Source organism: Opisthocomus hoazin, chromosome 4 (assembly GCF_030867145.1).
Source record: "Opisthocomus hoazin isolate bOpiHoa1 chromosome 4, bOpiHoa1.hap1, whole genome shotgun sequence".
NCBI lineage: Eukaryota > Metazoa > Chordata > Aves > Opisthocomiformes > Opisthocomidae > Opisthocomus > Opisthocomus hoazin.
Window position 1 is genome coordinate 68107450 of NC_134417.1, and position 21576 is coordinate 68129025.

Genomic DNA, 21576 nt, shown 5'->3' on the forward strand with positions numbered 1-21576 from the left:
AGCATTGCTTTACATTTGGAAAGCTTTTACCATTCTATGTACTGTAAGAAATTTAAATAGACATGTATGAGCTGCAAGGTATGTATGTCTGTGCTGGTTCCTGTATCCTTACCTCCTCTTTTCTTTTCCTCCTCTCAGATTGTTTGATGTGTGCACCGTGTCACGAACAGACAGAGAGACGAAGTTAACATTAGTATTTGAACATGTGGATCAAGACTTGACTACTTACTTGGATAAAGTTCCAGAGCCTGGAGTGCCTACTGAAACTATAAAGGTATTTAAGAAGAAAGATTCTGGATATTATTTCAGAAAGTATTAGACGGGAAGAGCAGATAGATCACAAGGACAAACTGCATTTTGATTCCATAGGGTTTTGCTATATCAAAATAACAAAAAAAAGAGTCATGCCCACCTTGGGACATGAATTGCAGCACAAAGAACTGTATTCACTAACAGATGTAATCTCTTTGTGGAAATGTTGCACTTGGGTGTTTTTTTTCTCTTTTGGATTTATAAATCCCCTGAATCTCTACTGTTTTACCAAACGTGGTGTTCCAAATCATTAAGAATGACCTTTGCTCGCAGCTGTAGGCAGATTATTGCATTATTGTTTATTCCAAGATGACTTGAACCTCCCCTAGAAGGTGTCTGGTAGAGTGCGTGATATTGTTAGAATGGATAAAATAAATCCTGTGCTCCTATCCCCTTCCCTTTGCCTTTAGTTTCCCTAAGAGATTTCTTTTGTTTCATGCCCCTCTTGCCAGAAAGGTTTCTGTACTTTCCAGGAGCAGGAAATGTTCACTGTGGACCTGTGGCGAGCTCTGCAGAGGATGGGCTCAGGGAAGGGAGTAGCCGTGACCAGTTGTTGCAGAAGCTGGGGAGGCTCTCAGTAACTGGAAGGATGATCGTGAACTTTTCCCATCTCATTTTCTGCATCTGTAAGGGAGGACCTCTTCCCGGGATGGGATGTGCTTGCATTATCAGTACTAAAATAAGTATACCAACTCCTCTTCTCTACTGGGAATGTCACAGTGAAGTGCAATTGAGGACCATACATTGAGGATCGTAGCTTGAAATGTTTGACAAAATGTTTATGCCTGGGAAGAGAAGCAGAGAGATTGATATTCCTACGTTTTAACTGTGTCTGTTTAGCATTGCTTTTGATTTTTCTTTTTTCATGAGGAGAAATAATTTATGCTTTCAGAGACGGATTACCCTGCATTTGTAGAAGTACTTTCTGGAAATATGTAGTGTCATATTAGTCTGGCAAAAGTCCTGAGGGAGGAAGAGAAAACATGAAACCTGTCTGAAATTCAGTTGTTTTAATTTTTTTTTTTTATTAACAGCTTCAAGCTTAGGAGTTGTGTGATCTTTCAGTATAAAATTAGACATAAAACTGATAAAGATCTTTTCACTTGTATCAAAGTCACAAATGTGTAACATCAGTCAGTTCCAGCAACCATGTTTTTTAAGCAACTTTAGTGGGTAAAATAAAATTTTTAAAAAATGGATTCAGCTTTGATTCAGTCCCAGCAGAAGACTGGAATGTACCTCTTGCATTTGAACCAAGCATATCATTTTGTGATATTGCTATTAGGGTTCTACTTCCTTCTAGGGCTTTTAAGCTACCTAAGGGAACTCTATTTCAGTGTAACTAACATCGTGAAAATAGCGTGCAAGGTGACTGACATATATATAACTAAATAGATTGAAGTGGGTGGGAACTGAATGACCAAGCCTCTGAAATCTCAGTTTGAAATATCTTTCGAGCTATGTTTCGTTTAAAGCAAATAGAAGAATTGAGCACTGAACTGAAACATTTGTGATTTTCCGAAAGCCTGTTCTAAATTTGCACTAGTAGGCTGTAATACGTATGTGTGAACATACATTGGAGGTTATATACTGGTGAAGGAAATTGTTTGGTTTAATTTAGAAAAGCACTATTCTGTGTATGTGGTTTACTAGTTCAACCCAGCTGATATACCTGATAATTTGGCACAATAAAAGAGAAAAATTTAGCCACATGGAAACAAGGAGGAGCAATTCTGGTCTTTTATGTACAGTCAAGTTCCACTGCAGCCAGTGAAATTAGTGAGTGTAAAATTCAGCTTGTGGTATGTACAACTCTTTTTAAATGTGTGAGGAAAAATGTAAAATTGATGTTTACTTGGTGATCGCTGTTGATTTCAACATTTGCACAGTAGCTGATCTGTATTTCTTGAATTCTGTTTGGCACGGGAAAAAAGAGAGTTGCAGTTAACTTCAGTTGCACCCTGTTTTATATGAGGAAGGGTCTCAAGGCTTATTCCTAATGCCTTTCGATACTTTTCTAATGATACAGTCTTTATGGATGTTCCTGGTAGAAACTGAAACAAAGCATAGTTCTCCTGACTGCAAGGAAATATTGCCATTTTGCAGCAACTGAGCATTTAACCCAGAGCACATACGTTGTTAAATGACTAATCTGACTTTTTATAGTTTGGCTTTTGAGGTTAATATGGATTTGTACTTCATTTATTTTCCAGAATTGCAGACAATTTGTGTAGAGTATTTCCCTTCACCGCTAGCACAGTACAAAACAACTGCCAGTATTGTAAGACCATCTGTTAAAGTTCTGCATGTGTCAGCAACACAGAGGTGCCAAATGAGCCGAGTAAGCTCTGGATAGCTTGAAGTTGAAGGATCTAATATACCTCTTTGGCACCATGGTGTAAACTCAACAGTTGTTAGTGGAATTTGAATGACATAAAATTACTATGAGAGAGGTATCAGCCCCGAAAGATCTTTTCTGTGTGAATTAACTACCATCATTACCTACCAGTCAGTGGAGGGAGACTCAGCTTTTGCTGGTTTGGGGCATGCTGAGGTTTTTAGTTACCAACTAAATAATGTCAGGGAATATAAGTGACACCAGTACCATTTTAAGAATTTCCTTCATGTTTAGCAGATAGTAGTCAGACTGGAGCAGTTCAGAGAAACTAACTGTATCGATCATTTCAACACAACCAAAGCTTTTGTCTTAATGCTGCTCAGCAGTGCCTCACTAATGCCTAAATCCCTGCAGCAGGAGTCACACCAGAGGGTGTTTTAGGAACATACCCACAGGTGCCCATAGAACGATAGAAGAGAGGCAGTTTCCTTTCGAGGCGTTGCCTGGTGGTAGGTGAGTGATACTTACCCAGGATGTAGGGCAGACATGCTCACTTCCCCTCCCTGTTGCTAGAAGCATGAATGCTGTCATCTGTTTCTGTGGCCATAGCTCTGGCTACTAAGTTCTAGGTTATTCTGGACAGAGGTATTTTAAATCTTTTCTGCTGAAGCACTTCCATTGTTTTTTAATAGAGTGAACTTTGGGCTAGAGGGATGGAGCACACGACTCCAAATACTCGTGGACATGGCGTGCACCTTTGAACTATGTCCAAGCCCCTAATCTAACTAATATGTCTTTCTAACTACTGGATTATAGTCCTGCTCACCCTTGCTGGCTTCCTCTGTCAGAACTGATTAATATACGTACCATACGGTATGAATCAGAATCAGCATTAACAACGTCTTCCTTCTTTCCTCTCTACCCATCGTCTCCTCTCTTCTTTTCTTCCTGGGATGCTCTTTAACTTTAGGGCAGTTTATGTGGAAATGGAAGGTATGAGTTCAGTTTCCTTAGGACACAGCTGTTAGTCATGCACGGGTCTTTGGTAATGTTAATGGCGTTAGCAGTTGAGCCTCTGACAGACTTGGCTCATTAGGAACTTTTGTTAGTTGACATAAGGGTGGTGGAAATGGGAATGACACATCTCTGCCACAGAAAGATTTTTTTTTTTTAATAGTTAAGAGGCCACTAAAGCATTTTGATGTGTTAGTCTTTGGGGCTTTAAGCTGGGTGGTCACATTTTGATGTGAGGCTCCTGAGGCTGGCATGGGTTTTTTTGATCCTAAATGATTTGGATATGGGTATGGTTGTTATAACACTAATTATATTTTTAATATGGAAATCATGTGCATGCAAACAAGTTGATCTTTATTGATTTAAGCCATTGCAATGTATATAACAATATTTAGCTTTAAATTAATATGCACATATAATGGCTTGGTATATAGAGCTGTAAATTAAGTGGATTAGAAATGGCCCTTTGGCATTCCCTCCAGTTATCTTGTTCTGCTGGGCCAAGGGGCCTGTAAAAACGAGAGGAAGGTTACCGAGTTTACCGAAGTTGTTTAATTTTAGTAATGAACAAAGTTAACTTTGCGAGGTAATGTCATTATAAGTAAATTCGTGGCTTCTTGCAATAGCTTTCTCACAACTGAGCAGAACGTAGCCTACCCAAGCTACACGTACTGTCTGGGCTGTGCCTGTCTCAGTCTGACAGTCAATAGAGGAGGGAACAGAACAAAGGTCTCCGATGTAGCAGGTGCATACGTCAGGGGTGTTAGAAGACCTGGGAATGTCCTTCTCCACCCAGGTCTGTGATCTGTGAATCTTCATGGTATTCCCCCCAGCCTGGAACAGGGCAGCCAGATCACAGAGAGAACAGGGTTTAAGGTATATCCTTTTCTCTGATGTTTCCCGATTCCTCACTGAAGAGAATGGCTTCAGTGGATATCATTCCATATCTCCTTTGCATAGGAAGCCTAGATCTCCATCTGATTCAGGGATCCAGATTTTACTATTTAGATGCCGTAAATTTAGAAAGTACAGCAGTGAACCTAATTTCCTTTTGTGGATTTATCTGATAGTAGCCCATAATTTGAATTTTAAAATATTATCCCCAGTCCTAGAATAAATAAATGTTTCTGTTGCATCCCTGTGCATTTCCTTTAACTTACATTACCTGCTGTCAAACCAGGCAGACCGGTCACATCTTTGCAAGACTCCTAGAAAATTAATATGAAGGTGTTGTTTCTCAGAAAGCAAGCCAGTGTTCAGTGTTGTGAGGTGAGTCATCAGCCATCTGCCATGGTTGTACCTACTCAGTCGATCACGTATGAGATGTGGAGCAGATGTCACACAATCATGCAGTTCTGAAAACAGCACAAGATATTCCAGGAAAAGAGATTCACCAGTACTGCGAGTCTTCAGAGTGTGGCCATATTTGACAATATCAAAGTTAAAAGTCACTAAAAAAAGAGCCTACTCAAACTAATAAGAAAGATACTAAGAGAACAGCTGTTACTAACATTTTCCTGTCAGTACTTTTGTGGTAAAGAAAGAAGCAAAACTTAGTAAGGAATTTAAAGTCCACAAATAATGGATTAGATCTCCAGCTGATACTAAGAGGTGTAAGTCCATTAGCTTTGGTGAAATGATGCCCATTTACAGCTGCTAAGGATCTCATTCTTTTCAGAGTATTTTGCAATAAATTTTGTTCTGAATCTGGATTATGAATTAAAGGAGGGTTGCCACTATAAATAAATAAAAATCATAAGGACTGAACTGCTATATTATTGTAGGATAAATCTTTTATTTTTTTTCTCTGTTATCCTACTATCAGGGGTTGAACTGCTGCATGGAAGGGTAACAGGAGGGAGAGCAGGTGCCCTGCACAAGCCGCAGCTCTGAAGGAACTAAACATTAAAAAGAGGACATTCTCCTACGGGTGGTGGTTCCCTGTGTTGCAGGTGTTGTCATTTCTTTCCCGTACTGTGCTGTGTGAAGAGACACGGCCACGTCTCCTTTGGTGCAGGGGTGCAGCTCCCAATGTACGGCCTGACCGAGGGGCTGGGGAGAGTCACAGTTCGGATGAAGGGACTGCTGAGCACAGGTTGCTACAAAATATAGTGTTGTATCCGTACAGTTACTTATCTGGCTTGGACCTTTTTGCAGTCAGTGTACAGCCACTGATTTTAATTATGGTGGCGTTAAATATCTCCAAATCCCTACCATTTCCAAATTCAAACGCAAGCGTTTTCAAACTGATGATAATATATAGTTGGTTTTTTGCAATGCTGTAGCCCAGGACTGCCCAGACTTCCATTGCCTGCAAACTGAGAGCTCTTAAAAATGTGAGGCACTCCAATAATTTTAAATCACTCAGTCCTGACTAGAGTGATTTAAAATCATTGAAGCGCTTCACATTTTTTCAGTTGTTCCAGTTTGGAAAGCAGTCAAGCAACATTGTAGCATAATGCATGAAAGCAACCTGCCTGAAATAGTAATTTTAGTCTTCCAAAACAATGACACTGAATTAGAAATGTCACTGTGAAGGGATGTCTATCAAGGGCTCTCTAAATGGACATCTCAACATACTTTTCTTTTATGGCCCAAACTCTCAAGGCAGCAGTACAGTGCAGTAGGGCCCTAAGGGACACATCCTTTTTGAAGTCAGAAGGAAGCTATTGTTTGCAGTAGATGGAGGGCCAGAAATCCTCTTTATTCAGAAAGTCAAAGGGAATTAAGAAACTGAAGAGATTCTGAATTGTGGGCAACAATGGAGATTGACCTTTGGTGCAATAGAATTGATGATCAAGTCATTGCAAAATTGCAGTATTACAAACACTGGAAGTGAAATGTTGCTGTCAGCTCATTTCATTTCTGTTAGTCCTGCAGAGATGCATATTGATGTGATGCTGTAAAAGGCTTATGGATTCTACTGCTCTGGATTCTCTTGAGACTCTCATGACATTGGGTTTTTGCTATTAGAACATCAGTGTGGTAGCAATTGCTGTGTGAAATGCTTTGATGACACTGAAAGAAAGAAAGGGAGCACGTGGTAGGACTAATGCTCAAGCAGGTGTAAAAATGGGGCTGGACTACGAGGCAGCATGTCAGACAGTGCCGCACTGTTCCGCAGCCAGGCAGGGGCAGTTCCTTGGAGTGGTGGGTATTTTCGAGGTGCTTTCCTTGGTCTCGTGGTAGTGGTGTGTCGTTGCAACTTGCTCTGGAAGTAGATCCTGCCTCAGTGATCAGCAGAAGAGTCACTCATGTTTTCAGAGTCTTTCACTTCAGCAGAGATGAGGTGCTGCCGTTAAAGCAATGAAGAGAAAGCTGTTGCAGCTCATGGTGGACGTAAAGCAGTGGCAGAACAATAGACTGAAATATTTGGATTTATCCATGTTCTAAATTTTGCTTGCAAGCCATATGTTACTTCTGCCAAGTAATTTGAAGGTCAGACTGCAGCAGATGTGAAGTAAAGAGGAGACATTCAAAGAGCCATTCTTGATTTTTGTGGGGCCAGATAGGATTCACTTTCTTCTTAGTAGTTTCTGCCCTGGAAGGAAATCAGGCCCCTATGCCTTTGCATTCCCACAAGGCTGTACTTCACCCCAAAACAAACACACAGAGATGGGGAAGAGGAAACAGAATGACAGAAATTGTGACAAGGTAGATATTTGGGAAACCTGGCCAACAGATTTTTTCATGTTGAACTCCAGATTCTGTGGGTTGAACTCAGCTAATTCGGGACAAGAAGCATTGCGGCAGGATACCCTTCTCATCTCAGCCAACCCAAGTTATTGCAGCTCAGGTTCTCTGTACTAGGATATTGACAAAGTGTCCATATTTATTCACAGCAAATATACAGCTGTAGTCTAAAATAATTCAAAAGTTGGCCAAAGACAGCTCATAGCTAATAGAAGATAATATAGTAATCAAATAAATTGTTTTTTTACAAAACTGATTTCTCTATTCCACCCCAAAAGAAATTTAATACTCTTGCACTAGCTGTATGCAGTGCTTTTATGCCAGTGAATTGGCAGGTTATTGTAGCCCACAGTGAAAATTAATTTCAAGTGTGTTACTTTAATGGCATACTGATTTAATCGAGATATGTTGTGTTTGTTTCTTTTGCTCTGTTACAGATGTATTTAGCTTATTCCAGAGAACAAAGTCCCACACAAATGGACAAGGATGGAGTTTTTCTTGTATTGCATGTTTTCATAAGTAGAACTTAAAATCAGCTTTAAAAATTTTAAAATTATATATAGGCACGTAAACACACATACATATATACATATGTACAGAGACATTTATTTTACTTGCATCTTGCAGGCAAAGGCTTTGGGCGGAGGACACCTGTATCTGTAGTAATGGCCTCAAGTTGCGTCAGGAGAGGTTTAGACTGGCTGTTATGAAAAATTTCTTTACTGAAAGAGTGGTCTGACACTGGAACAGGCTGCCCAGGGAAGTGGTGGAGTCACCATCCCTGGAGGTGTTCAAAAAACATTTAGGTGTGGCACTCCAGGACATGGTTTAGGAGGCATGGTGGTGTTGGGGTGATGGTTGGACTTGATGATCTCAGAGGTCTTTTCCAACCTTAACAATTCTATGATCTCTTCTATGATATGATTATTGTAAAAATCCTCTAACGTACTTGCAGAAAAAATGCTGCTATTTGAGCAAGTGGGAGAAAGGGAAAGGGAAGCCTGATGGTCATCACTCTACTGTCTGTGAAGTTCATGATCTCAAAATAGCTGTGGGCCAGAAGAGGCCAAAACTGGCAACTCAGATGCTTAGAGAAGCGTCAGAAGGGGTAGCACCAATTCTCCTGTGCCTAGGGAGTGGTTTGGTGTATATTGTCTTTGTACATATACACTTGAAGGTAAACTACACATGCACATGTGTTTCTACACACGTATATCTACCGATTCCCAGAGTCCGTCCCATAGGTTTATGTTTCAGCTCATCATCAGATACAGCTGAGCTGGAATGAGGGCTGTTACAGTCACAGGGAAGGAATAAAATGGGACCCAGCCGAGGATGTGCCTCTGCCTCCTACTCAGTGTGTTGGATTAGAGACACATGGAGAGCCCCTGTCCCGCCCACCCCTGCAGATACCAGAACAGATGGGGTTCGTCCCTGTTTCCCGTCCTCTGGCCGTCAGGGACAGAACTGCAGAGAAGCACCAGCCAGTGGCATCAGCCAGCTACACTCAGCTGCTGAAGCAACCCAAGCCAAAAACTCTGACACTCAGAGAGCTTCCAGTGATTTCAACTCAGTGTTCTCCACCTGTGCTAATCCCATTTTTTCCATCCCTGTCTTCCTTCCATCCTTCCCTTCCGCCTTCATTTTTTCAGCTCGCTTTCACCCTGTGTTTCTGGTTTTCCCTTCCTCCAGAACTTTCCTCTCCATCACTTTTCTTTCCATTGTGCTTATCCCCTCCTAGCTGACTCCCATAAAAAAGTAATATTGTGGAACTGTCACACTGTTTCTCCACCTGGGGTCTGTCTTGTCCATTTTATTGGTGAGCTTTTAATGGAAGAGGCTGTGTGAAAACCCTTGACTGTATAGTGCCCACCATAACAGATCCTTCGTTTTGGCTGGCCTTTACACAATACCTTGTTAAACATGAGTCACAATAATCAGATCCTACAACAGCATTATCTGTCTAAAACAGTGCTTCTCGCTCTGCTGTTTCCCCACCACAGCCACTTCACACATTTACACACTGTTTCCTTTATATATCAGTGCTCTGTAATCAGCGTATGGTTCGTGTTACAGGTTTCTCAGGTTTCAAAGTGAAATAAAATGAGCTTTCTTCCATTATGAGAATGTCCTTCTTTTCAAGACGTCGAAATAAAGACACACGTTATTAGTAAGTTCACAAGCAGCTGCCAGAAGACAGAAAATTTAGAATGGAAACATGAGTGAAATAACAGAAATACTGTTTATTGTTTGCTCTTGGTGCAACAGCAAGGAAAAATATTTAGAAATTAAAAAGATTACTTTATTTGTAGTTTTAATAAAGCAGACGTGGTTTTGTAATATTTGCCAATGTCAGTACTCCAGAGCACAACTATGGGTCATATCCTGCTGTGGTGTAAGTGTTGGCTCCTCAGGGTTCCTCCAGGGGTGAGTGTGATGCAATGCTATTTAGCATCAGTTAGCAAGCAGCCTTTCATTTGTTTGCATGCAAAGCCTGAACAGAAGAGCAAATTACAAAGGCTCAAGCTCCTAGATCAAATCTGTCCTTTATTTATGGGTGGAAGCCTTATCCAAAGACTCATAAACATCAGTATTTTAGGTTCTTCTTACTTTCTGTTATCATTACAGCTAGACAGTACTACCACTTATGTCAGTATACATAAAACATTTAAACTCATGCTGGAATATGCAACTGAACCTTCTGGTTCAACTTCAGACCTTAAAGGAGAAACCCCGAAGGGAGAAGAGGCTCTGCTCCAGCAAAGTACTTAAGCTTCTGCTTAATTTTAGGTAAGCAGATCGCTCCAGCTGTAGAGGTTGAAAGACTGCACATTAGAGGAGCTACCAGAGGAGAACCAGTTGTTATCCTCTACGCTACTGACCTACTGAGAATTCCAAGGTTAGAGCAAAGAAGAATTGAAACCGTTGTTTCCGTAGTCTCAGATTAGTCATAAACATGCATTTTGCTTGTGTTTAAGTGCTTTGTCAGAGCGAGGAAGTAGTCTTCCCCCAAAAACTTATGTGTAAGCAACATCTGTGCCTTTGGAACCAGACTCCTGACTGTTCACAAAAGTGTGTCATAGTTGGTCATCATAGCAAACTGACTCGGGAATGGAAAAGGGCTCTGGAGGATCACAGGTTTGATGGACTGGTTTGTTTATTTCTTTTTTTCATTTATACTGTAACTGTTCTGGTCACAGAATTTATCCCATTTGCCTTTGGAAATTGTGACCCTTGAGAATACCCATTTAAAAGAAGAAGCTGTTGTTTAGCATCGTGACCAACTCATTAGAAGCCAGCATATTTTATCTTTATTGATGTTGAACAATATCTTATACCATAAAGGGCCCACTGAAATTAGTGTCTGAATTGCAAAGGTTACTGCTCAACACCAGTTTTCACTGTTGCTAAATATGTGACTTTACAAACAGCACCATAAAAAAATCTAAGTATTCCTAAAATATCCCACTTCTTTGGTCTATGCTATAGGGAGCATTGCACTGTAACTTTAAAATGCCAAAAATAATCAAGAAGACATGTTAGCCGTCTCTTAAGAGCATTTCATTTCCAAGCCAATAAATTCAGCTGCTGAATTTTTGTCCTTTGTTTTAGGATGTGACAGTTCTGTTGCATAATTTCAATTAAGGAATCTCAGAAGGCTCTGAAATGTTACAATATTCTGTGGATGCAAACGCAGAGTTGTTTTTCGTTTAGTTTTACAGCAGGGAAGGGGCACTGGAATGGCAGTGTGTTGCCTTTTTTTTAACATCTAGTTTATGATTCATTCTAAAATATTCTTTCATTTGGAATTAACTTCAGATATTCCTGTTCTGACAAGCAGAGTAAATATTTTAGGAAGGCCTTTTTAAAGAGAAATTTTGACAGTAACATACTCCTCCCTTAGTGTTACAAAGGAAATACTTGCTATCCAAACCCAGAACCGGCATTTTAACGGAAACAGTTCCAAAAGAATACGTAGGATGTTACAAATGTAAAATGCATTTGATGAAAGACTATACAGATGTCTTTCATGTATTTTAAATAAAAATGTCTAATTTGAGACTCGAGAAAGTCAACAGCGATCTCTGAGCCATATGCTTGTTATTACAATAGTATGTTGTGCATAACTGTCATTCGGTGAGAAACAACACAGACCAAAAAGGAAAAGACACATAAAAACATGATGTTAAAGGAGGAGAGACCAGCTTACAAAGCATTTTTTACTATTTTTTTTTGCCTTGATTAGAATATAGCCTTTTCTTGCTTTTTGTTTGCTCACGTAAATCCTGCTGATGTCTATAGGGCTTATTGGAGACATAGGAAAAGGAGAACAGAGGCCAAGCTGCGTGGGCTACAGTGAACCAAAACTGCAGAGATGCATACTTGACAGAGAGTTCAAAATAAAAATAAACCACAGTTTCTTTGCTTGGTTTCTGGAGCAGAAAGTCGCAAAACAAGCAGAAAACTTCAGGTTCTTGATGAAATGGTTAGTTGAGCTTCCTTACCTCAACAGCTCTGAGCGTTTCAGACTTTAACCTTCGTTTCATTGAAAAGAATTTAGACCTAATTTGACTTAGGTTTATGTCTGTGAAACCAGGGCCTTGGAAAATATTTCAGAATTAGCTTTAGCCTTATGTTTGCATTTTGTTCTTTTGCAAATGTGGTGGAGGTAACCTTGATTTTCTAGTTAGTGGAGTCACGCTTTATTGTGACAGAAAACTAAGCACAGTCCTTCAGTGAAAACAACAAAGACCTACCCCATGGTGATTGATGAGAACGTTGTACAAGTGAAATGAGCTGGAAAGTCATCATCTTGTCTTTTCCTTTGCCACAGGAAAAGCATAACAGAGAGATTTCTTTTGTTCTGGTCCTGATAAGGAATCTAACGAAGCATAAGGAGAGGTTACACAGCAAGGCAATTGTTACACCCAGCTGCTCACTAGCTTGCAAAGCTGCAGTAAATAATACAGTTGCTATTTAATAAACAAAAGCAAACAGAAGTCCTTTGATAGTGATCCCTAGCATCTCTCATTTGCCCTTCTGAAGATAGTTTGTTTCTACTTAATTGACTGTCATTTTGGAGTAACATAGAATTTGATATTGTATTGTATGATTTGTAATGGGTTTTTTGTTGATAGGGAAAACAAAAGATTTATCTTTGTAGGGCCTGATTCAGCAAAGCACAGACATACGTGTTTCAGGTTGTCTGGATCGTAGCTACTTTTATTCTCACAGGTTTTCCATGAATGGTTACAGTGAAGATACACAAGAAGACATGTAGTTTTCTTTTCCAAACTAGCTTCCATAACCAATAGCATACTTTGTTACTTTTCACAAGTTACCCTTTTGAGAAGCAATAAAGCATTTGTCACAAGCTACATTTGTCACCTGCATCATTGGTGAAACTTTACTTTCAAAAGATACTTCTTCATGGAAGCAGTTTGTTCCATTGATTGGCTCTTTTTGCAAGTTAACTTCTAACATACCTTTGGCTTTTTATTAAAAATCTCTTAGAGTTGGTCTTGTTCAGTGTTCGGGGAGGTGGGGGAAGGGAGAGAATATTGTGCCTGTGAAACACTGGAGGCAATCTCTCCCCTCCCAAGACTATTGACTCCCATGTTGCACCTTTCCCCCATCCCCAAGCCTCACTCTCACCCCCAAAGCAGAGCTGATTCTTGTCTGTTGTGCTAACATCAAGAAATAAGTAGGCTCATTGCTCATTGTGGCACTCTGAGTTGAAGATGCCTCCTTTTTTAAGAACCAGTGAAGTGTTCAAAAGAAAACAAGGCAAAGTTTACACTAATTTACGCTAATGTAAATCAGTGTCATTTTGCTCAGAACTGGAGGGGCTATGGCCCGTGGCACTGCAAAGGGACTCGGCAGATGCGTGGGACCGTATCCCACCGCTGCAGCCACAGCAAACATCTCAGACACATCACTACCTGTTACAGCTCATTATATCTGAAATCCAGAGTGAGCTGCTGAGGCATGCTAATAGCTGGCATCTTCTGATGATTTGTCTTGCTTGGCAATCACCTGGCCTGTGGGAGGCAGCAGCCCAAAGAGATGGAGTAGGGCCACAGGGCCTGAGAGTGCGTGTGGTCGGAGGGGAAATGGCTGGGTGAGATGGGGTGCAATGAAGGCTTGAAGAGAAGGGTCAGAACTGGGGATGGGGCAGAAAGGGCAACAGAGCACATGAAGGCAGGAAAGAAAGAAGGAAAGGAAAGAAGGAAAGGAAAAGGTTGGAAATCAGAAAAGAAAGTAGAAACTGATAGACCATGTAAGTGGAAGGGAATGGGCAGCCGTTCCCCTAGTCTGGTGCTATTGGCAAACTTCTCATGCATTCAGTGAAAACAAAAGACTTCCTGCACTTGCTTGACTCCTCTTGCAAAATCTCTTCTCTATGCCGTGTCTGTAGGATAATGTGCTTTCCTGCTCCTCTTGTAAGGCTGTTGGTTCAAGAGCTATTGATTATTTTAATTCAACGTAATAGAATTGCAGATGAATTGCTGCTGTGAATATGGAGAAGAAATCAATGTGCCGAGTGCTTCCAAGCAACAATTCTCTTTTTCCCTACTTTTGATTTAGGTGTACTAAGGCATCAGTAAGATTCTCATCCCAAAGACTATTTTGACAGTTCATACAATGCTATGACAGCATTGCAAAGCTTATGTACAATTCTTGGATTGGGGCTCTGGCCATGCTGGTTCCAGTAGTCCACTGTTCCCTCTCGGCTCTTCCTTGAAGCTCATTTCTACCCATAACTTGTATCCAAGAGATCTTTCCTCTGGTGTATATCCTTGGTTTTCTTGAAGGTTGTTATGCCTTTATAAAGGAAAGGTAATTCTAGCTCTTTGGAGTACTTAACAAACATTAACCAGTTAATCTTTGCAACACTCATGAAGAAGTTAACCATTATCCCTGAATTTATAATATGGAGCAAGAGTAGGCAGCAAAGTTAAATGAACTCCTGTGAATAGAGCTCAGGTAATATTTGACCCCAGTGTTGAGCCATGGTACAGCACTGATGAGCATCACTATACATCTGCCATGCAAGTACATTACAAGCAAAAAAAAATTATTGAAAAGTAGCTTTTAAAAAGTGCACAACTGAGCTTTATTTATTATGCATTCCCTGGAGAGGTTAGGAAAGGATTGTCTTCTTGCTTTCCTCTGTGTTCACATCTTTAATCAAAATTGTTACCAGTTTATTAAAAGAGTGTCTAACTCTAGAAAATACCTGTATTGCGATGTCTGGTGTCATGCTGACACTTCCATCTCAGAAGATTGGCTACATTTCTCTGAAGGTCTGGCTGGTTCTGAGGAGTGTGGGAGGAGGATGGAAATATTAAAGAGCAGTGGAACCCACTGAGGTCTTTGAAAATTGGTGGATAGAGTCCCAGTGACTTCATCGGGCTTTGGTTGTGCCTAATACAAGGCCATCTTCTTCCTCAGCATGCAGGTGCCATTGAAGATTATGCTGATTCCTAGACATTTATATGATGGAAGCAATCAAAATTAATTAGGCCCAAAGTCCAAACTCTACAGTAACCCAAATTTCTGATTCACAAAAGTGACTCTGCTATCCTGCCAGCCTCTTTTACAGTGCCTTGAGCTCTTATGTATCTGTATATGTCACAAAAAGTATTTCCTTATGTATCAGGAAATGGAGCAGGCCTGTGTTATAATAAGTTTAAACAAGTTTTCTATAAAACAAGAATTGCTGGACTGAGTTTATAACTTCAAAGGAGCCATAGGAATTAGGTGCCCAAGTCCTATTGGTTTTAGATGATGGGTTTCTAATCTATAGGATCCTATTGACTGCTTTTTTCTCAGTTTTAAAAAAGCATAATGTTTTCTTGTTGCCATGCAGGTGTTTCATAAAGAACCCATGCATTTTTAGTGGATACTATTTGAAAAAACAACTGAGAGAGAAATTAAGGGAACAGTGTTCTTGAGCCTTTTGTGTCTAGCCAAGGATTTGACAGTTTTCAAAAAAGTCTTGGCTGAAATGTTCAAAGCTGCCTTGGCTGTAGGAGATCTGGTCATCCAAATCCCCTGGGATACTTCTAAAGTCTCATCCTTTGTTGTCATGTATCAGTGTATAAACAAATCTCAGCCTTCTTGACGGCACACTGCAGACAAATCCAATGAGGATTTCTGCAGAAATGTCAGTAATGTTGCCAAGGTGTTGATAGACTATTAGGAAGAGTAGTCTGTCATAGATCTCTATGTATTTACATAATTTGAATGCTCCTCTGGACCAGAATCCATGTGGTCTAAGCTGTTTGCACATGATTTTGAGCATGTTACGATGTTAGTCTGTGTTCTGAGGTTCGACCTTCTTGTGCTCAGGTGATAACACAGGGCAGTCATCTTCCAGGGCCTTCCACATTATGCCTAATGTTAGCTTAAATTAGCAGTCCCCAGAAGATAAATTTACAGATCCACTCTTCTAGGAGACTTTACCTCCTAAGTCCGAAGCTGTTTGTAAAGCATTTTTCTTGATGTATGTGCACAGCATTGTTTCAGCTTTCTAATCACTGACCAGCTGGCTTGTTAGTGAATAGAGCTGTGGGCCCCTTGCCACGTTTCATGTGAGGTCTTGGCTGGGTGGCCAAGCAGGCAGCCTGCAGCCAGTGTCAAAGCAATTCAAGAGGTATTGGCACAGCAGTGTCCCCATTAATTTCTGCTTGTCACATGCTGTCATGCAAGTTACACCAGAGAGGAAATGACCGTTAAAAAAAAAAATACGCTTGTGGCACTTGGTCCCCTCCAGACGTTATCCCCGAGGTTAAACGAGTGGATACAATTAGCTGCGATCCACAGACAGCTGCAGGGAAGGAGAAGCTGAGATCTGGGCCCCACAGCAACGTGTCTTTCCTGTTAGCAAGGAGTGTTGGCTGTCAACATATGCCATATTTTTAGCCCTTCATGGAGTTTGAGTAAATTTAAGAGACCTATTATGACCAACAGTATCATGAAGGTGCTTGTAAATAGCTGTAGTGCTGATTTGAGCAGCGTTCTCCTCTAGGGAAGGGGTTTTGTTACGTACCACTCCTCCTAAGGGCCACCAGTGTGAGTGGTGCTGGAGGAGAATCGGCTCATCAGTGATTGATAATTTACTGTAGTTTGTAGATTCTGGCAGGGAGTGAGACAGTGATTTCTGTGAACTCCTCTCAGAGGCATACTGAAGTAGTTAAAGGGAGTCACATCCAGCTTTGTGGAAATAATGCGTGGACTAATTTCTCTGATTACATTAGGAGAGCTTCCACAAGGATTGCAACAAGTGATGATATGCTTAGGATGTCCCAAAATACAGTTTGGGAATGCAGAAGCAAAGTCTATGAAGAGGAAATGGCAATGATAGCTCACGATGAGAGGAGGAAATAGATACTATTAGAAGCAATCAAAATCTTTTTGAAAAACTGAAAGCACTAAGCTCTACTGAGAGGCAGTAGAGGTAGGGGAGTATACAAAGTGCTCCAGAAGAGGTTGACTTAGTCAAGTGAAAGTCTGGGTTTTACCCCAGAAGGGAGAGGCTCACAACATCAGTCAAAGGAAGAATAGCTTACCTCCTTGAGAAACATGACCATTAAAGAAGCTGGAATTACGTGAAAAGTGTTCAGAATTGAAACTGCAGCTCTGCCCCAGCTATGCAGCTTGACCTGATGTGATGCTTAGATACCATGTTTTGACTGGTGTCAGTCCCTAGACATGTGCCAGAAGGAGATTCAGTGCCAAAGCATACAAATCGTAGATGCTATTTCAAGTCATTTGTATGGGGCTTACCAACTGGGTGAGCCAGTAAAGAGTTTGGGGGATTTCTTGATTCATTTTAGTCCTCGTCTCTTTTTCAGATGGTGTGAGGAATAAAAGAACAAAGTGGGTAACAACTGTCAAACCGGGATGTGCTGTGAGAGACTACCATCTCCAATACAGTTTTATTAAAAGCTTGTAAGAAAAGAAAAGAAGTTTCCCAGAAAGTGTGTGGGGATGTACAAAACTGCGATGATATCATCCAGTGATACAGGAATCAAATCTGTTTGCTTGCTTATCTAGGCTCAGATCTATAAATTCTGTTAAGAGCTGTGCCTTCTATTGTTTTTTCTAATGGGCACAAAGAGTGGAAGAGTGAGCAGTGAAAAAGATTGTTAATTACAAAGTTACATTTACGTGCTGTAAAAATGGCACATTCAGGACAGGTCTTGGTAACAGTGCCACATTAGCCAATTTCTGTCAAATTGTTAAAACAAAATTCCCCTCTGTTTTCATTTAATTTGCATGTGTTTTCTCTTAAAAATACCAGTAGCCAGTTAGAAAATGTGATGTGTTCCGTTTGCATGTCTGGTAATTCCACTTTGATAGGAATTTTTGGTACACTGAATCACTGAAAATAAGTTAGTAGGACAAGAATTATACAGGTTTCCTTTCAGCCATGCAAATTCTTCTCATCAAATATGAAAAATAGCAGCTGATAAAGTAAAACTTGAAAGATCTATATTGCAGACTGACTTAACAGGTGCTGAGCTGTAAAATGAGAAATTGATGTGGAAAGACTTGTAGACATTTAAATTAGTATTGATCTGCCTGAAATGAAATGCATCCACATGTGTGCCTATACGTATGTATCCCACAGATGTTAAGTGCACATTTCATATACTGAATTTGGTCTTTGGTTCACAACTACTGAGATCGGTATGAAAATCTGGCAGTATTAAGGTAGTGGTAAAACAGACATGTACTAAGATTGAAACTTTTAGATATCTCTAAAATATTAATCCAGGTCTCTATTTTAAAGAGGGCAGACCTAAAGTTACTCAGAACAGTTCCTTGACACAGTCGACTGCATCTGTTTGTCTTAATCTAGTCCTAACTATGTCGCCTTTGCTGCTGGTGAGCACTGGTGTTTGGGGAGTGTTCGGAGCCGTCCAAAATATGCCTGGTCAGGATCTCCAGTGCCAGTACAGATTCAGTGGTTCCCTTCTAACCCAGAAGGGCCAATTGGTGAGCTTAAGCAAAGGGACTAGAACGTGTTAAACCTGCTGTGGTGGCTGTGAATTGAATTCGGTCTACAAACAGGAGCATGACAGTAAAAGGAAAATAGTGCCCCAGTATATTGAAAGCTGATATATACATACATAAAATTCAATCATAAACTTATGGCAACACAATAGTGTTGTTAGGCCTCAAAGCTTTTCAAAGACTACCATGGACCGTTATAGTTCCGTTAAAATTTTGCATTTTTCCTTAAGCTTGTGCACAGTTGCGGTACTTGTACTTGAGACTGACATATAATGTTCATGACATACAGACAGGTTCATGCATAATAGTGACATTTGCAAGTTTTACTAGATTGACTATTAACTGATTGATTATTGTATTCCACAGTATTTAGTCCTTTCTAATCTTTGTTACCTTATTACTTCTAATAGCAACCAGAATAGTCTTCAAAACAGTGTTTTAGGAACTTCAGTCCTTCAGGTACTGTAGCTTTTAAATTGTTATACAAACAGTTCTAGCCATTAAAAAAAAAACAGACACAGCCCCTCCCTCTCCACAACCCAACTATATTCATTTCAGTGTTTATACTTTTGTAGTGGACTAGTATGGATGACGTCGCCTTCAATGGGATTATTCAAAACACAAGAATACATGTATACAGACGTGCATACTTTTGTGAGTGTGCGTGTCTGTACGTTTCTTCTTCCTAAGCAGTTGGATAATCCAGAATCACTTGTATAAGCTGTGCTTTCCTTCTAATAAAAGTCATTTAAAATAGATTAGAAACTGTTTATCAGAGTATATTTTTAAATATCCATTAATCTACTGAGTGTAGAAGTGTTTTTATGTGATTAAAATAATTTTACAATTCAAAAATTATTACACAAATATTTTACTTTCTATTTTAAAATATGTATAACTGTTAATTAATTTTCAACAAATTGTTTACCTACAGGGTAGCAGCATACAGAACACCAACATTTATTAGACTAATTCCTTGCATAAGCTTAGCAGATATTAGTTCCATTTTACTATTAGTACACTAAATTAATTTGCTGTATTTTTCTCTCCACACAACATTTTTTTCTATGAACAGAAAATGAACATTTTATCTTGTACAGTAAGGTTGATTAATAAGATTAAGTGAATGGGTCATTTGGATTTATTATTCTCTTATCAAAACTGAACATTTTTAAAATAACATGCTGTGAAGTTCACGTTCTCTTGGTACTCTTTAGTTAATTGAGAGGGACATCACAGCAGTCTTCTCTTCTGAGGGACGACCCTTACCCTGTGAATACTTTCATAGAAAGCCATAGGACTACTCTAAGGCAAACTGCTACCCAGTATAAGGAAAAGTATGAGCTCTATATCCAAGGTGTATATTGGATTGGATCACGGATGACTCCTGTGGCTAGGTGAAGGCAGAAGAGCACAGCCTCCTCCTCCTCCCCTTTCTGAATGCCCTGCAGGGAGGCCGATCAGAATAGCTTTCTCCTGAGAGAAGAAGGAAAAGGGCACAAGGACAGGGATCTATCTGCCTCTTGCTGTGTCCCAGCTGCTGCACCCAGCTGGCTGCATGGAGAAGAGCATCCAGCATCCTGCGGCTCAACAGGCTGTGGCAAATTGCCTCTCTGCCCCCACCATCACCATCATGGCATCCTAGAAAGGCTGGTGTGGTGGATTCCCAGCCCAGTGTAAGGACAAGATTTAAAAAAGAAAATCACTGCATTTAGCAGGGAGTCACTACATTATTACTAAAGCCTTTGGGATTCAGGGTAACAACATTAATCATGTCTTTTCCTATTCATCTATCTGTACTGTGTAATTCCTCAGGAATGCCATTGTTTTTTTGGCATTAATTAATGTTGACTGTTTGTTACGAAGTATAACCATAGAAGTGCTGTGATTATTCTGCTTCAAAAATAGGCCTCAGAGAATGTGAAAACTCTCTGAACTTTCATTCCAGCATGTTTAAAAACCACCCTTTAAAATGAAAGCAATTTGATGGCTGGGGGTTCTGTATAATCCTGGAGGACAAGAAGGAAGCCTCATCCTGCTCCTCTTCTGTTCAGAGAAGGTCTTGCTGTTCAGTGAGAGGCAGTGAGCCTTTTTGTCAAACTGGCTCGACTGATTCACTGCACATTTCTGTCTGAAACTCATCCCCTTTGTTTACACTTGTGGTTGTCTCTTACGCAAACACTCCTACAGGAAATGTTCAGGACAAGTATCCCAACACCTGCCATCTGAAATAGGGACAGTCCATTCTGCTCAGCAAAAAGAGAAAAACGAGTTACAAATAGATAGAAACTCTGGGTGAAGGATGGAGCTTGTTGTGAAGGTGTATGAGATACTCCACAGAGGCGCAGGAGAAATGTTATGAGATTCCAAAGGATTGTTGTGTTTTACCAAATGTTAGCACAGAAATTGAGCAAGAAGAGGAAAATATTCAGGTTATAAAAAAAAAAGGCAAGCCATAAGAAGCCTGTGCATTAGTACAAATTTAGGGTCCATTGCAGTTGACAAGGATCTGTGTTGCTTTTATTTGGTGACAAGACTGAGTATATTTGTGGGCTTCCACAGGCTTACTTTTTCTGGTATTAGGAACTCCTATCACCATGACCAAGGGCAATCTGGTTAATGGTTTTTCTTTCTTCACATGCTAGTCAACGGAGAAAAAATGTGAACTTCACATAATGAGCTGTGTCTGTTACCTCTGGGTGCATATGTTCTCTGAAGACATATTATTCCTTCAGGTTGCATTGCACTGTGTCTGCCTTTACAAAGACGAAATCCAACATCTGTACCTTTACCATGGCGGTGGGTTAGCCTAGCCCAGCAGCCAAACTCCCACCCAGCCACTCACTCGCCTCCCCCGCCTCAGCAGGACGGCTACAGAAAATAAAGAACAAGGAAGGAGAAAGCTCATAGGCTGAGATAAGACAGGGAAATTGCTTGCCAATTACCATCGCGGGCAAAATAGACTCACCTTGCAGAAAATGAACTTAGTTTAATGCCAATTAATACTGATATTTAGTTGCTATTTCAGGTTAGTGGGAAAAGAACAAGACAAACACTGAAAGAGCACCTTCCCCTGCCTTCTTCCAGGTTCCGCATCACTCCTGGTGCTCCCCACCCGAGCAGCCCAGGGGCACGTGGTGTGAGGGGCTGTGGCCAGACTGCAGCCATTCTTCTCTGCCTCTCCTTGCACCTCA

General features: G+C 40.4%; 1 protein-coding gene across 2 annotated transcripts in view; it reads left to right on the forward strand.

Moving 5' to 3' along the window:
* The window catches only part of CDK6 (cyclin dependent kinase 6), a 138271-nt gene that overhangs the window by 29940 nt on the left and 86755 nt on the right, over positions 1-21576 (forward strand). For both annotated transcript variants that reach the window (XM_075419335.1, XM_075419336.1), the window contains exon 3: positions 139-274. In XM_075419335.1, the coding sequence (XP_075275450.1) occupies positions 139-274 (136 nt within the window). The remainder of the gene's footprint in view (positions 1-138; positions 275-21576) is intronic.